Source organism: Triticum dicoccoides, chromosome 7B, assembly GCF_002162155.2.
Source record: "Triticum dicoccoides isolate Atlit2015 ecotype Zavitan chromosome 7B, WEW_v2.0, whole genome shotgun sequence".
Classification (NCBI taxonomy): domain Eukaryota; kingdom Viridiplantae; phylum Streptophyta; class Magnoliopsida; order Poales; family Poaceae; genus Triticum; species Triticum dicoccoides.
The window spans coordinates 25,716,213-25,734,395 of record NC_041393.1 but is presented as its reverse complement, the minus strand read 5'-3'; the positions used below and the strand labels follow the sequence as shown (position 1 = coordinate 25,734,395).

General features: G+C 46.9%; 1 protein-coding gene across 1 annotated transcript; it reads right to left on the bottom strand.

The window, feature by feature from the left end:
- Positions 1 to 6,737: 6,737 nt before the first annotated feature.
- Positions 6,738 to 8,978, bottom strand: LOC119338534. Its single transcript, XM_037610859.1, has 3 exons — positions 8,481 to 8,978; positions 7,937 to 8,264; positions 6,738 to 6,778 (listed from the first exon to the last, which is right to left on the bottom strand). Exons 1-3 carry the CDS (start codon positions 8,976 to 8,978, stop codon positions 6,738 to 6,740), a joined length of 867 nt encoding a protein of 288 aa, XP_037466756.1.
- Between the last annotated feature and the right edge of the window lie 9,205 nt (positions 8,979 to 18,183).

The window sequence follows — 18,183 nt, the reverse complement described above, 5'->3', positions numbered from 1 at the left end:
AGAAATAGACTGCGGAAAGGCACATAAGTGCACAGAGATAGCAAACGTCGACACATTGAAGATATCAACCTCTAGATGTACACACAAATTGGGAAAAAAAGTACAGTACAGATTTTACAAAGGAACGGCAGGTTGTACAACCAAGTTCAAAATCGTAAAAGGAGCGCTGGGGGTACAGATGCAGTTCAGAACTCAGATGCTCGGCACACGAGACAAATTCCTTTTCATGCTCCTTGGCCAAAACTCAAAACAGCACAACTACAAGCACCATCACCAGCTCAAACCCACTACGTTTTGCATTTCTGCCAAGGGCCTAACAGAAAGACAGGATTATTGGCAAGAACACTGCAATTTTCATTTATACGAAGTGCATCCATCATCCAAAAGAAATGCAAGATCAACTCATTGCAAGTACCAACCACATATCATAGAGATGAATGAATTGCCGAAGAGCGAGACCCTGACGACTACTAAAACCACTGGTCACAACGCTTTGAGCAGTTCTGAATCATAAAACTGCAAGGCCAAAACTGACAGGTTCGCCCTATCCTATCGAGAGAACGGAGCAAGCTTTAGCTAGCAGAAGAAACACGGGAGCTGCTGAGTTTTCTGAACCTATATCTATGAACAGGCAAAAGCACGGGTCAAGTTCTGCTGTCATATTGTCCGAGGCGGTGGAACTTCTGAAGAGGTGAACTGACAGGACTCCTTGTTAGATCCCGGGGAGGATCTGTAAGAATTTCTATGGAATTTTCCTATGAACTATGCGGTATAGGTATGAGGTAGGAGGAACGCTAGGGTTCCGATATATTAGCCATCGCGGCGTTTTGAGGAAAAGTGATCAAGATGCCTCTCTCCAGCCACAGCCCGGCTAGTTATAGGCAGTGGTTTAACCAGCTGGTAACAGTAAACTGGTAAAAGACTGTTACAACGGTAAAATAGATCTACGGCTAGGATGAGTCTTGCGCTGTCGGCGCATCTGGGCCCTTGGTTAACTGAATCGTTATTTGCCTGAAACGATACAGCAACTACATCTTCAGAGTGAACACTTCAGGTTCTGACATTGCCCCCTTCTTGAGACACGACGTGCCCTCACGGCGTGTGCCCCGCTTCGTGCCAAGCTTGAGTTGTTGCTTTGAAGAATTCCGGAAATGTATATTTGATGAAATCTGCGTCCTCCCAGGTGGCTTCGTCTGCAGGTAAATTCTGCCACTGAATAAGCCATTGGACCACCGGTTTGTTGTGCTTTGGAATTTGCCTGACTTGCAGAACTCCTTCTGGACCCGTTTTGATCGTTCCATCTGCGTTCACCATTGGTAAATGAGGGCTGGGAATGGATTTGTTTCCAGTGTGCTTCTTGAGCTGGCTCACGTGAAACACTGGATGGATCTTGACGTCTGCAGGGAATTGGAGCTTGTAAGCTGACTGTCCCACTTTTTGTGTGATTAAGAAAGGGCCATAGTATCTGTTCTGGAGTTTCAGAGCTCCTCGAAAACCAAAAGCTGCCAATCTGTATCGGGCCATTTTCATATAAACTAGCTCCCCAACTTGAAAAACTCTTTCCACTCTTTTCATATCAGCATAGTGTTTCATCCTGTTTTGTGCTTGTTGCAAGTTGCTCTTGAGCAAATCCAACATGTGCTGTTTAGCACTGAGGAAATCTTGTGCCTCCTTTTCTTCAGGACCAGGAATTGCTAATTCAGAGATGAGGGGAGGGGGAAATCCATATAGTGCCTGAAATGGAGACATCTTCAAGGCAGTGTGGTATGTGGAATTGTACCAAAATTGAGCCAAAGACATCCACGAGACCCATTTTTTGGGTTCATTAGTAGTCATACACCTCAAATAAGTTTCCAGGCATTGGTTTACTCGTTCCGTTTGACCATCTGTTTGAGGGTGGTAAGCTGTACTATATCTTAATTCCACATGCAAAGCAGCAAATATATCTTTCCAGAGTTGGCTTGTAAAAATCCTTTCTCTGTCAGATATGATCAATTTAGGGGGTCCATGCAACTTAATGATGTGATCAACAAATGCTTGTGCTACACTCAGGACAGTATAGGGATGGGACAGTGGGATAAAATGGGCATATTTGGTAAATCTATCCACCACCACCATAATAACTTCCTTGCCCTGAGAGTTTGGCAGGCCTTCAATGAAGTCCATGGTCACATGTTGCCATGCCATGTCTGCTACAGGGAGGGGATCCAGTAGACCTGGCTGCAAGCAGTTCTCATGTTTTGCTCTCTGGCAAACAGGGCATGCAGCTATAAATGTTTCCACTTCATGTTTCAGACCAGGCCAATAGAAAATATTCTTGATCCTCTGGTATGTAGCTCTCATCCCTGAGTGTCCTCCTATAGGTGAGCTGTGGAGAGCCTGTATTAACTGAGTTCTGAGTGCAGGAGTATTTCCTACCAGAATTTTTCCTTTGTATCTGATTATCCCAGCATGTATGGTATAATCAGAATTGTCAGTGTTTTGTTGCAGCAGCAGTTGCTCTAGTAATTTCTTACTAACTGGATCTTGTTGATAACTTAGCAACAGATCCTCAGCCCATACAGGTGTGATAGCTGACATAGCAAAACAACTTGGAAGGATTCTGGATAATGCATCAGCTACCTTGTTGGTTGTTCCTTTCTTATACTGGATTTTGAAATTAAATTCCAGTAATTTCATCATCAGTTTATGCTGCACTCCCTTAGTGATTTTCTGGTCAGTAATGAACTTGAGAGACTGCTGATCTGTCTTGATAGTGAGTTCATTCCCTAGCAGGTAGTGCCTCCATTTTTTTAATGCTTCTAATATAGCTAATGCTTCCTTCTCATATGTAGACATGGCTGCATTTCTGGGACACAGGGCTGAACTATAGTAAGCTATGGGCCTGCCCTGTTGCATGAGCACAGCTCCTATTCCTTTGCCTGAAGCATCTGTTTCCAATACAAAAGGTAAGGAGAAATTTGGCAGTGCTAAGACAGGTGCTGTGATCAAGGCTTGTTGTAACTGGACAAAAGCTTGGTTGTGTTCCTGTTTCCATGCAAACTGTCCTTTCTTTAGCAAATCATGCAAAGGTCTGCAAATTGCTCCATATCCTTTGATGAACCTTCTGTAATACCCAGCTAAACCCAAGAAACTTCTCAGTTTAGTAACAGAGTCAGGTGTTGGCCATTCAGCAATAGCAGCTATTTTCTTGGGATCTGTAGCTACTCCTTCTACAGATATTACATGTCCCAAGTATTCTACTTGTTGGACAGCAAAAACACATTTGGACATCTTTGCAAACAGCTGATGTTCTTTTAGTATTTGCAACACTATCTTCAAGTGTTCCTGGTGTTCCTTGAGATTTTTGCTGTAAATTAAAATATCATCAAAGAACACCAATACAACTTCCTCAAGTATGGCCCAAAAATGTTGTTCATTAGGGCTTGAAAGGTGCCAGGTGCATTTGACAACCCAAAAGGCATAACTAAATATTCAAAGTGGCCCAAAAATGTCCTAAATGCAGTTTTTTGTATATCATCAGGATGCATTCTGATCTGGTGATAGCCTGATCTGAGATCAATCTTAGAAAAATATTGAGCACCATGCAATTCATCTAAGAGATCTTCAATCACTGGTATAGGAAACTTGTTCTTAATTGTTAAAGAATTAAGTTTCCTAAAATCAGTGCATAACCTCATTGAACTATCCTTCTTCCTTACTAGTATAACAGGAGCTACATAAGGACTTTGACTGTGCCTGATGAGGTGAGCTGCTAGCAGTTTCTTAATCTGATCCTCCATTTCTTGTTTTTGATGTTGAGGAACTCTATAAGGTCTCACATGAGGTGGAGTTGCACCAGGAACTAAGGGAATAGTATGGTCCAGAGCCCTTTCAGGTGGCAAAGACTTAGGTTCCTCAAACAGATCAACATATTCTAGCAGTAACTTTTGTATTTGAGGAGGAGTTTGTGTGCCTTCTGGTGCTTCCATCAATATGTTGTGCACTTGTAAGAGGAAACTTTCCACTCCTTTATCCAATAGCTTATCCATCTTTTCTGCTGGTACTTCCTTAACTGGTGCAGAAGTATTGAAGACTGTAGTAGTAACAGTTTGATTTCCCTCTCTTGTGAAACTGAATGTCTGCTTGGGGATGTTGAATGCTACAGGGCTGACTATAGTCATCCAATCATATCCCAGAATAACATCATGGCTAGGAAGTGTCAGCACTCTGAAATTATGTTGGAGTTTCAGTTTAGCTAGCTGAAATTTGCAGTTAGGTACTACTGTAGAAGATAGTAATCTGCCTCCTCCAGCCACTGCTATAGTTCTTTGTTTGACAGGTAACATCTGACAATTGGCCTTAATAGCAAAATCTTGGTTAATAAAGGAGGAAGTACTGCCAGAATCTAGTAAGGCCACTGCTCTTTTTCCATTAATGTGGATTATAACTGTAGGAGTTGGTACAGCTAGCTGATGACCCAATGCATGTGTAGAGATGAACATTGCCTGTTCTCCTTCCTCTGTATTTTCTGGCTGTTCCTGTTGCTCAACTTCCTCACTATCAATTACAATTTGATCTGGTTCTTCTTGTTGCAGCAAATGTATATTAGGAATCAATTTACATTTGTGACCATGCTGCCATTTATCTCCACATCTCCAACATTCTCCTACTTTTTTTATTTTCTGACCAGTGTTTACAGGCATTTCAGCTAGTCTAGTAGGAAGTTGCTGCTGTTGTTGTGGTTGAGCTACAGTGATACTCTGTTTTGCTGGAGGAATCCAAGTGGATTTCTGATAGAAATTGTTGAAAGGAGTGACTTGTTTCTTACTGGTAGTTGCTATGTGTGGATGATTAGGCTCTATGTCCTTTGCCATACAGTAAGCATCTGTTAGGGTTTTAGGTCTGAAAGGCCTGAGTTGAAATTTAATGCCCTCTCTTAGACCATTCACATAGCACCTCACAAACCACAGTTCTCCCAGCTCAGGATTTTCCTCTTGCACATCTGCCATTAAATCCTCAAAGATTTTAGTGTATTCAGATACAGAGAAATGCAACTGTTTGATTGAGTTGAACTTTTCTGTCAGATCATATGAACCTTTGTCAGAAAATCTTTTAACTACCTCTGCACCAAATTCTTTCCAATTTAGCTGTCTTTTTAACAAACCAGATCTCCTGAGCCATACATCAGCATCATCCACAATGTACATCTGTGCTAATGATACTTTGTACTCTTCTGGAGCTCCAGACATTTGGAAGTATTTGTTGCATTGTCTAATCCATCCCACTGGGTCTGTTCCAGAAAATCTAGGGAAATCCAGCCTAGGTCCTTTTGTAACTGATTTCATGAACTGAGCCTGCATATCCTGCTCATAAGTTTTGTAGTACCCTTGCCACAATTGCCTGTCTCTGTTTTGCTGGTAAAACTGGTTGAATGCAGGAGTATGTGCATTATGTCTTCCGGTAACAGGAGTTCCTACTGCACTGGCAGTGTCATTTCTCCCTGGTTGAGCATAGCCAGGTGGCACTGTAACTCTGTTTGTTCTGATGGGAGGTAAATTCTGTAACTGGATATCTTCCATCTGCTTAGTCTTCTCTTTCTCTGTTGCTAACTGTTGCTTCAGTTGCTCTATTCTCACTGCTTGTTCTTGTGTTTGTTCTCTATGCAGAGTGGGAGATTTGACCACCTGAGTTGAACTGGATGGATTATCTTGCTGGGCATCAGGTTGAGAAACTTTAACCAAATTAGTTAAAACAGTACTAATTGTTGCTAATTGCTTGCTCAGATCACGTACAACTTGCTCCACTGTACCCACTGTTTCAGAGATCTGTCCTTGCTTGGCTCCAATTACTTGCACTTCCTCTTGTAGCTTAGACATCTGATTTTGCATCTGTGCGCTCTCCTGCTGCAGTACTCCGAAATCATCTCGCAACGACAGAACGTCATGTAGATCCGCTTCATCAATTGCCTTGGAGCGCCCCATCACCTTGATCTGAGGAGGAGAGAAGGAATTTTACTGCCGAATGCACCCGGTAACCTGTCTCTCCGGTCAGATCCTGCCGCCTTCTCGGTCCTCGCCGCCGATGCTGCACAAACCAGCGATGGACAGGGAATTTTACCGCTGGAGAATTGTTCTCCCGCAACCCTTCCGCACTACTGGTTTGCAGCCGAACAATTCGCCGCCTCCTGCGCCGCCCCGGTACCGATCGCCGTCTCCAACGCCGCCCTGGTACAGATCTCTGCTCTCAACTTCAGATCGTCGTCCCCAGCACCGCCTAAGATCAGATCGAGCCCGATCTACAACGAGGGAGGGAATTGGGTGGGATTACTCTTTCTCTGGACAAAATTTTGTGGCCGAGGTATAACCTTGCTTTGAGTACCAATTTGTTAGATCCCGGGGAGGATCTGTAAGAATTTCTATGGAATTTTCCTATGAACTATGCGGTATAGGTATGAGGTAGGAGGAACGCTAGGGTTCCGATATATTAGCCATCACGGCGTTTTGAGGAAAAGTGATCAAGATGCCTCTCTCCAGCCACAGCCCGGCCAGTTATAGGCAGTGGTTTAACCAGCTGGTAACAGTAAACTGGTAAAAGACTGTTACAACGGTAAAATAGATCTACGGCTAGGATGAGTCTTGCGCTGTCGGCGCATCTGGGCCCTTGGTTAACTGAATCGTTATTTGCCTGAAACGATACAGCAACTACATCTTCAGAGTGAACACTTCAGGTTCTGACACTCCTGCTCTGATCTTTCTCTACTCTGCATCGACATCTGGGTGCCGCAGTGCGTTATAAGCTGAAATAGCAGAAATAATGAGTCAGTTAGGCGGAAGACCAAATAACAAAAAAGATCAATAGGACAAAACCTGAAACAATATAATGTGCAAGGAACTAAGCGGCAAATGTTACAAAATGATTTGCCTTTTCAACTAGTGCAAACGTTACGAAATGGACAAACTGAATTATCTGAATCAAGAACAGTAATGTGGAACCAGTAGCTTCTACTAGCTTCAGACCACGTTTTGCCACGTGTGCAGAGACTGATAAATCCACTTGGCACCTAGTACTATTACCATTCAGCTACTTTTACTTTTCAGACAAGTCAAAGTCCTAACAAAACCTATCATAAAATCTTTTTTCCAAGAAGGATCAGATTACGACTACACTAAGTAAGAGTTCAAATATCTGTGCATTCTGCAATAAAAGATTTCAAGAACACCAACACATTTCTGGCCAAACAATATTCGTAGGAAGCAGATCAGCAATCCAAATCTCAGATTTTTACAAAAAAAAAGGACAAGACTAGAAATACAGCTCAGGTGCAAAACCTGGAAGCAATATGGTTTGTAGAAACTAGATTTAATTTAGTATTGTAGGAACCTGAATTTTGTTCAGAGGATGTTCAACCCAAGTAAAATAGGCAAACTCAAACGGATATATCCTCTTCTATGCTAAGCCTAAAAAGTGATTAAGGAGCTGATTTGGCTTTTTTAACTTCTATAACTTTCAATGGCTTTACGCAATTCTTTTTTACTGATGGCAAAAGATAGTATCAAATGGAGGTACTGCATTATCTGAATCGATGAGAATAGTATGAAATCAATGCTTTCCATACCAAGGTTGTGTGTAATCATCTTTCACACTTATCTACAAGACCACAACAGTTGCCGATAATTACCAACTCCTGACAGTTTCAGACTACAGCAGTTTCAGTTAACTGTTTTTTAGACTACAACAATTTCAGTAAACTTTTCCTCGGATTATAACATTTTCAGCAAACTGGTTCAAAATGCAGCCAATACTAAAAGATCATGGACACGCATCATAGCATCTACACCAAAATCTGTACATCGTGCATAGCAAATTCAGTCAAGACTACCGGTTCACTTGTTGCCACCATTACGATTTACGAAGGAGATCATTAGGAAGTTGGGACATGGAGAGTGTCCCTCACCTGGGGTCCCGGACATGAAGACGACAATCCAGAGGGTCTCGCCGTAGCCGCTGCTGGGCAGGTCGACGACGAGTGGGGTCAGACGCCCCCGGCGGCCCGCTCGGACGCACATTACGAGGTCGAAGGACTGACGCTCGTCCAGGACGAAGGCGATGCGCCTGGCCAGCTCGTCCCTCAGGTGGAACACGGACCTCCCCCTGAACCGCAGCGTGGTCCAGCAGTGCTGGGTGTAGATGGGGCCGTGGGGATCGGACAGCATGAACCGGATCAGCCGTGACACCACCGGGTTGCGCCAGAGCATGAGGGAGTGGTATCCGGGGCTGGGGGTCTGCAGTTGAGTCCAAAAGAACCACCATGGTTAGGTTCAGGAGATCAAAGAAGCTCTGAGGAATCGCAAAATTTGGGAAGAACAGAACCAATAATTTCTCTCCGGCGAATGGAACACAATTCGCAACCCCCAAAACTCAATTCGCTCAATTGATTCAAGAAGCAATTTGAGAGTTACAGTTATCAAGATTCAAGAAGCAGGTCATGGCGAACTCACGTGGATCGGGCCTGGGAGGCCTGGCGGGCCCTCTCTGTCGGGGATGTCCTCGACGGTCCAGTACATCATGGCGCTGATGTTGCCTATGTTGTCGACGGTGACGCCGGTGTTCCAGGGGAGGTACCTGCCGTTGGCGCGGAGGTAGCGGCCGGCGACGTTGCGGAGCAGGACGACGTTGTCGAAGCCCGCCTCGGAGGCCTTCCACATGACGGCCATCAAGTCCGGCTCGTCGTTGTAGTCGCGCTGCTCGGTGCGGCAGCCGTGGTGGCCGAGCGCCGCCGGCTTGAACGTGGTGCCGAGGTAGCGGCCGTAGGCGGCGCTGTGGAGGAGCAGGTACGGGCCGTCGCCGCGTTGGTGGATGTGCACCACCCACGCCGCGTTGAGCGAGTCGCGGCGCCGGCTGAGGGAGACGCGCTCCCCGTCGTGGTCGGCGTGGAGGTACGTGCCGAGCACGCGGCTCCGCAGCCGCACGTGCTGCCTGTCGTGGAACTGGTCCATCGGTCGCCGCCGGCGCTGGATCGCTGGAGAGCGGAGGAGGCGGGGATGGTGGGTTCTTGGTTTCTTGTCGGCGGCGCTCCGGCGACGGGGAGAAGAGGAGAAGCGCGCGCGGTTGGTTGAGGCGGTTACGCTCGGGCGCCAAGGCGGGGTATTTCAAGGTACCAGTGTAGCGGGCTTTGGGCACGAGATGGGCTTGTGGGCCATCTTCTCGGCCCAGCCCACACTCCCGACCGTGGTGGTCCACGCGCGGCGGCGGCCGCGGTCGTGATCGGCAGCGCCGCTCCTCCAGGCCTCCCCAGCACGCCGGCGCGGAGGCATGGAAAGGCCGGCGGCATTGCTCCCTATCCTTGCCCGGATGCCTCGACCACCAGCGCGGCGAACGCCCGCGGGGCACCAGCGAAGCGAGGCAACGGCGAGGAGTGAACCACCATGAGATCCAACAGAGCTGCCATGGCGTGCGGGATCTCGCTAATTTCTGTTGCCACTAGCTTGATTCCTGAGTGTTTGTGACCTGGTGTGTGCTGCTCCCCTCTGCTCGCGCAATGCCCGAGTGTGCAATACCAATACTGTTTGACTGTTTCTATGATCAGGAGTGTGTGGATCGTGGAGGCGGACAGTTGGGCAAAAAAAACTAAAAAATACAACCAAGCCCTTTAGATTTGTAGACATGACTCCAAAATGATACTGTACAAGGGACAATCAAGTCGTGACACGCCATTATCTCTGACGGCAAACTCGTCGGCAGTAGAGAAAAGAGACATCTGTGTATGGTGAAGATGGTTTGTAAAGTGGATCGGTGATAGGCTGGCCCATAGGTGGCAATCAAACCAAACAATCTAAAAAGCACATGAGAGCAGCCATGGTGTATGCCTCTAAGTCTTCTCTCTCCTACTAGAGGCAGCCTCTATACATTGCCAAGTGCATCCTCTAGTCTAAAATTGCTAGCATCACCTCTTAGCTTGGAGGCAGCCTCCATCGAATAAAATAACTATGTGGCCCCACATTGCCAGTTTCTAAGATCAGTTGTGTGAGATGTTGGCCGAATAAAATAGGCTGAGATTTCTTCTGTTTTGAGTATGTTGTAGGGTCCATCTAAGAGGCAACCACAACTTTTATACGTTGCATACTTTTCTATGAAACTTGGAGGCACCTAATGGGGCCCAACATAGAGGCAAGGTTGCCTCTCGACACTGCGGATGCCCTCAGAGACATATGTTGACTTGCTCTTCAACTCCGATGCTCAAGGACGCTGCAGTGATCAAAGACAGACAAAGCAAACCCATGTCACTCCACAATGCTCCATAATTGAAGGGCCAAAATGCAGATCCCTCTGGTCTTCCTTCCCCACGACGATGATGAAAAATGGATGATTATTTTGTATCAACCCGCTTTCATTGACTTACAAGCTTACTAGAGAAGCTCTCATCATTGAAGCTGGCCAGAAGAAGAACGAGGCAACCACCCGATACCGCTCACAAGCAAAGGAGTGAAGTTACATCTGGTTGACACCAGATGCATGCCACATGAGCAAACCTAGACCTAGCCCTAGACTTACTGTGTACTCCAACCTCCTCTCACTAGTAGAAAACGACCCGATTTATCCCGGCTCCAGAGCCCTTTAGCCCCGGTTCTGGAACTGGGCCTAAAGGGTCGGGACTAAAGCCCAAAACCTTTAGTCCTGGTTCGCTTACGAACCGGGACATAAGGGGCTTCATGTGGCCGCTGCGGGGCGCCCAGGCAGGAGGACCTTTAGTCCCGGTTGGTAATACCAACCGGGACCAAAAGGCATCCACGCGTCAGCAGCTGGTAGGAGCTGGGGGTTTAGTTTTTTTAAGGGAGGGGTTAGGGGGTTTTGGAGGGTTAATTTAGGGGTTCCATATATTGTGTTAGATAGCTAATAGAGAGAAGTGTCCTCTTTTTCTTCGTGCTTGGTCAACGCTAGCTACTATACATATAGAGAGAACTCGACACACTAGCTAGTAAGCAAATGAAGAAACCATTAATTACACAAGATCGTCATGAACATATACAGAGAGGAGTGACCTCTCTTTCTCCGAGAGATTGGTCGAACAACAAGTTTTCGTATATCTATCTGACGCTACTAGTTACATATATACAATATAAGATCTCTTACAATCCCTAACATCTCATGTCTATATCAATTTCCACATGGTATTCTCTGGCTTTAGCTATGAGGTGGTCAAGAAAGAATCCCATCAATTCCTCTTGAATTCCTCGTATGCGATCATGTGGTAGGAGTTCATCCCGCATCTGCCACATCTAATTTAAAGAAGGGGGTTGTCGGTGTCAAAATCGGCGGATATCGGGTAGGGGGTCCCGAACTGTGCGTCTAAGGTTGATGGTAACAGGAGGCGGGGGACACGATGTTTACCCAGGTTCGGCCCCTCTCTATGGAGGTAATACCCTACTTCCTGCTTGATTGATCTTGATGAATATGAGTATTACAAGAGTTGATCTACCACGAGATCGTAATGGCTAAAACCCTAGAAGTCTAGGCTATATGATTATGATTGCCTCTACGGACCAAGCCCTCCGGTTTATATAGACACCGGAGGGGACTAGGGTTGTAAAAAGTCGGTTACAGAGAAAGGAATCTTCATATCCGGTCGCCAGGCTTGCCTTCCACGCCAAGGAGAGTCCCATCCAAACACGGGAGAGAGTCTTCTGTCTTGTAGCTTCACGACCCATCAGTCCGGCCCATGTTACATAGTCCAGCCGTCCGAGGACCCCTTAATACATGACTCCCTCAGTAGCCCCTGAACCAGACTTCAATGACGAGGTGTCCGACGCACAGATTGTCTTCGGCATTGCAAGGCGGGTTCCTTCTCCAAATACTCCAAAATAATCTTTGAACACAAGAATCGTGTCCGGCTCTGCAAAACAAATTCCACACACAACCGTAGAGAGTATAATATTTCACGAGTCCACTCCGCTGACAACTTTTTGTAGCGTGACATCACGTTGCCGCCCCGCCATTATTTCGAATCGTTTTTTAGCCTACCGCTCCATATTTTGAGATGCGGTTTCATTGGCATGTCTTGTCAAAGCAAAGATCATGTCCCCTTATTGCGGGATTCTCATCAATACGGGCATGGGTAATCCCACTGTATCATCTGCACGGCCCTTGGGAATAGGAGAGCTTTTAGGGCGAGTGGGGAGGCGCTTGATATTCACGGCCTTTATAAAGAGATAAGGATTCACCCCTTTCACCCACACCTTCTCTCTCTGCCTCCCCCATTCTCGAGCTCCAGCGCCCAAGTTCTCATCTTTTCCGCCCCAAGAAAGCACTCCAACCATGTCCGGATCCGGAGCGCATGGCAAGTGGATGGCCTCCTCCGTCAAGGAGAAGGACATTACGAAGCTCCAGGAGGCCGGGTATTTGGCCAAAGAAACCGCCCACCGGCTTCCGGCCAAGGGACAGATCGTTCCCACACCCAAGCCCCATGAGAGGGTAGTATTCATCTCCCACTTTGTCTGCGGGTTGGGATTTCCTCTCCACACGTTCGTCTGCGGACTCATGTTCTACTATGGGCTGGATTTCCACGATCTGGCCCCAACTCCTTCCTCAACATCTCGGCATTCATTTCGTGTGCGAGGCCTTCCTCCGCATCCCACCCCACTTCGGATTATGGTTAAAGATCTTCAATGTGAAGCCGAAGGTCGTGGATAAACAACACGCGGAGTGTGGAGGCGCCATGGTGAGCAAGATGCCCAACATCACATGGCCAATAGGTACCTTTGTGGAGACCGTCAAAGGGTGGCCGCAGTAGTGGTTCTACATCATAGAGCCGCGCGACACCACCTGGGCCGCGGCTCCCAAATTCCAGTCCGGAGCCCCGATGTGGCTCACCTCCTGGCTAGAGAAGGGCCTGGACTGGTCTTCGTCAGACGAGCTGACACCGCTTCAGACGCGCATCAGGAGCACGATAGATAAGAATATCAAGCTTGTCAATGTGATCCAGGTGATGCTTGTTCGCCGGATCCTTTCATGTCAAAGCCGGCACTACTAGGAAAATGCTTATACATAGAAGTTTACCAGTAGCGTTTGTTTGGGCCCCCACACTATTGGTAATTACCAGTAACGCTGGGTACAAAGCACGCTATTGGTATGGCTTATCAGTAGCGTTGGTCTCTTTTGAGCACGCTATTAGTAAATATCCTCAATTGTGCCCCGCGGACAAGCAATAGTAGTAGCGAGGGTTTGCTGGGCCACGCTAGCACTAGAAACATAATCGTAGCGCGGGTCACGTAATGCGCTACAACTAGCCCAGCCCATCGAGACAACCAACCCAGGCCAGCGAACAACCCCATCGTTCCCTTATTTTCTCCTCTGCCTCCCGCGAACCCTCGCCGCCGCCACCAACGCCGGGCGATTCCGGCTACTTCCGACGGCCCTCGCTGGAGCGCAACACACCCACGAGCTCTCCTCGCAACGGTTCTTCCTTCCCTCTGGCAAAATCCGCTCCTCGCGGCAGCAAGCCCTCGCGCACGACCCCTCCCTGCGGCTAGGGTTTCGGCTGCGTCCAACTCCGGCGCGGTGAGATCTCCTCTTCCCTCGATTCATGCCCTCTCCTCTCCCCTTCTTCCTTCTCTCCCCGCCCTTTTTTTCCCTTCTGTTCCATTACTTTCCTTCCTCCGTGCACTACTGCTCGCAACCTGTTTGTGTTTATGCCCAGCAGCCTTTTTTCCTTCTGTTCCACTACGTTCCTTCCTCCGTGCACAACCTGTTGATGTTATGTATAGAATAAACATAAGTGTTGTGTAATTACACAATGCGGTGCGGTCTTGGGTTAAAATCTTGGAGCGGTTTTTGAAGCGGTTAACTGTTGATGTTATGTATAGACTACAGAGTATGTAAGCCTGTCGTAAATAACCTTATGCATGTGAAAGATAAGTGTTGTGTAATTTATATTATTGGCAGCAAGGTTTTATGCGGTGTAGAAAACAACTAACAGTGTTGCTGCATGGAGAGACAGGCTATTTGTTGTTTACATCCTTCAGTTGCAGTGTTTATGACTGGTGTTTTTGGCCAAATTCGATTGTAGCAGCTGTTAGTTTTAAGCGTGCTCTGTATATGCCATCATAATGTGTCTGCTGTCGCTATTTGGAGAAGAGCAGAGCTGACAGCACATCTAGAGTGTTTGTGACAGTTCAAAGGATCAAGGTGTACTGCATGTTGCATACAAAGTGATTGGCAGGGAGGAGTAGGGTGCGCTAGTTAGAAGATGAGGACGGCGTCAGGGTGAGGGATATACAGCTGAAGCACTCGTTAGCCTGCAGATTGTTGGGACCTGAAGCTGGAGGTTAATTTGGCCAAGTGTTTAATTTGTTATAGTCAGGTTGCTCTGTTCTCAATCACTTAGTAGTTTTATGAATGTTCTCATGTTGATTCCATCTTCTGTCTGGCTCAGAGGATGAAGATAAGGAACACGAAGCAGAGCTAGTAGATCAGGCCATCCTCACTGCATAATCTGGTATCATTTTTCCTATTACATATTAAGTCTCACTGTGGTAATTATTACTATTAGCACGATTTGTTGTGTCGTGATCTGCTAGCAGCTGATATTAAAGTTCATTCTTTCATCCTGGAAATAAAAAGTAGTGTTTGTGATATGCCACTGATATCAATGGTAATCAATACTGTTCACTTATTCAGAAGGCAATTAATCTGATAGACCTAGCCGATAGCTCATGCTTTGTTCATGTACCCTTCTTGTTAAATGGGCAGCTCATGGTTCTATGTAGCGCAATATGTTTAAATTTTCTGGGGGGTACCATTTTTTACTCTGATTAAGCAACAAAAGTGCTCAGAAACCTGCATACATAACCCTGAACATTTATGGTCTCTATTGTTATGTCTTGCTGTGTACGTTTAATGCCTGTACATACATGGTTGTGTTTTGGTGGGTCTGGTCCTTCTTGAGACTGGAATAAGCGACTCTTCAGAAGGAAAGTGTAGGGTAACTTTTATTGCACAAGTTAACTTGAGACTGGTTAAAAAAAAGATTGAACGATGTGCTGCCTTGCAGTGTCTGCGACAAGAGTGGAGGCCTCCTTTGCGGCTTAAATGGTCGGTATTCACTGGACTATAGATCTGTGGCGGTTAAATTGGTTAAATTTATGACTGCTTCTGTTTCTATTTGACAGCATTTTGGTGTTGGGTGGTACGCTCGGTTTTCATCATTCAACACTAATTGTACGCTTTCTAAAAATGCTATCTTTTCCTCGCAAAACGAAGAGATGATCAACTTTAGGAATTGCAACTTTATCCATGGTAACCATGTGCATTCCTGGACCATTTAGTTTGAATAGCCAGTGAGGAATTAAGCATATATTTTTGGCATGAGCCCCTTTAAATTGCTAGATGAGAAGGAATCTTAACTTAATGAGCGTGAATTGTAATATATTATTTGGTTGAACTGATGCAATTTGCGTACTAACAAGTTTTCACTTTCCCGACATGGGCGCAGAGGTGATCGACGCTGACTAGCGCGGCTGGTAAAGGGTACAATGTTGGTAATACATCTGCTGTTGCTGATGCCTTCTTGCTTGCTTGCTTGCGAATGACCTGGGAATTATTTCTACTTGGTGCACAGCCTTTGCTTGTTGCAATTTGCCTCAAAAGCTTGTATTCAGAATCTATAACAAGATTTCGTACTGCCTTGGAATTCCTTATCTCCTTTCACTTGTGGTCATGCCTAGCACTATCTTGGTTCATTGTTTAATTCCAGGATTTGTGAGTTCCTAGTAGGGAACACATGGACACGAAGCTGCGGCGGCCTCGACGATGATATCAACATGGGGCTGCGGCGGCGACGATGACGACGATGAGGTCGACATCGACACGTGGCTGCGGCGTGACGACGATGACGGCATCCTCACAGTGCTGCTGCGGCGGCGATGATGACTGACATCAACACCATCAAACACGGGCTTGTGGACGCGCCGGCGACGATGACCTATAGGCGTGGTGTATATTGTGTGTGTATATATATATGTATGTATGTATTAATTATCTATAATAGATATGTATGATTGACTGTATGCATAAAATGTGCGTATTATAAAATGTATGTATGTGAGTACTATGAGATGTATGTCCACACTGGAATAGGTAGATTTTTATAGTTTTTTTTAAATCCTAATTAGTTACTAGTAGTGTGGGTGTATCATAGAAGCGCTACTACTATCATCCTTTACCAGTAGCGCTTGTTTCAAAACAAGCGCTACTACTATCATCATTTACCAGTAGCGCGGGGTAAAAACGAGCTATTGCTAAAAAATAGCTGTAGCGTCGTAGCAGCGCTACTGGTATGCAAAAAGCCCACGCTACTGGTAGTGTTTTTCCTAGTAGTGCGGACTTGTCATTTGTGGGAGTACGATCCGGCCAAGCACCAAACCTTGCTGCAGTTCTTCGGCACTACGCACGAAGACATCTAGAAGGTGCTTTTCAAGTCCAACAAGATGTGGCCGGATACGGCCGGGGACCATGGGCACGACTTGGCCCATACCGCTAGTCCGGTAAGTTTTTTTTCATGTTTTCAAGGTGTATCCTTTACTTGCATACTCGAGGAAGACGCCTAAGCCTCCCAATTGATTCTCTCAGGGCTGGACAAAGAAGGCGGAGCGGATTTACTGTCCGACACCGTTGCTCGAAGACCCAGCAATTCCACTTCTGACGAAGATGCTGATTCAGGCGCCCTATCAAGCGCCGGAGAAGAAGGCCAAGAAGAAGGCCAAGGGGACCAGAAGTGGCCCCCGTCATAAGGGCACTTCGGACGTGACGTCCGAAGACGCCGAGACCCATTCCTCTGCCGCCGAGGACGACGAGGAAGAGTAGGAAGAAGAAGAAAGCCATCCCACCCTGAGGGGGGGGGGAAGAAAAGGACGGCCTCCACGCGTCTGGAGGCCGAAACATCCAAGAAGGGGAAGGCTTCCCTCCCGGACAACTCCACCACGGACTCCGACAGCAGCTCGGAATGGCGCCCCAAGGATAAGCCCATGGACGGATCGTAAGTACTCGAGGATGCACTCATATATCCAACCCTTTTCCTTCATAGTTTTAACATGTCAAATCATGTGTTGCAACCCGACTCGGTCCGCCCTCGAACGATCCTCATCTTCACGGGGTTCGCTGGACCCGAAGGCGATGGACATCGGGTCCCTTCCGCCAGCCTCCTCTCCCAAGGCCATGGATAACGCCGAGGTGCTGTCCCGAAGGATCCCAGGCTAGGGAGTGACTCAGGATGCCGTCAGTGTAGTGCCGGAGGGTGAAACCTTAGCCGCTGGACACATGGGGGAGCATATCCCCATGGATACTGATACGTCTCCGCCGTATCTATAATTTTTGATTGTTCCATGCCAATATTATTCAACTTTCATATACTTTTGGCAACTTTTTATATTATTTTTGGGACTAACATATTGATCCAGTGCCCAGTGCCAGTTCCTGTTTGTTGCATGTTTTATGTTTCGCAGAAACCCCATATCAAAAAGATTCCAAACGGGATAAAAACGGACGAAGAATATTTTTGGAATATTTGTGACATCTTGGAAGAAGAATCAACGCGAGACGGTGCCCATGGGGGCCACGAGGCAGGGGGCGCGCCCCAGGGGGGCAGGCGCACCCCTGACCCGCGTGGGCACCCCATAAGGCGGTTGCTGCTCTGCTTTGGCCGCAAGAAAGCTAATTTTCAGAAAAAAAATCTTGACAAAGGTTTCAATCCAATCGGAGTTACGGATCTCCGGATATATAAGAAACGGTGAAAGGGCATAATCCAAAAAACGCAAAAACAGAGAGAGATAGAGAGACAGATCCAATCTCGGAGGGGCTCTCGCCCCTCCCACGCCATGGGAGCCAAGGACCAGAGGGGAAACCCTTCTCCCATCTAGGGAGGAGGTCAAGGAAGAAGAAGAAGAAGAAGGGGGGCTCTCTCCCCCTTGCTTCCGGTGGGGTCGGGGCGCTGCCGGGGGCCATCATCATCACCGCGATCTACACCAACAACTTCATCGCCCTCATCACCAACTCTTCCCCCCTCTATGCAGCGGTGTAACCTCTCTTTTACCCGCTGTAATCTCTACTTAAACATGGTGCTCAACGCTATATATTATTTCCCAATGATGTATGGCTATCCTATGATGTTTGAGTAGATCCGTTTTGTCCTACGGGTTAATTGATGATCGT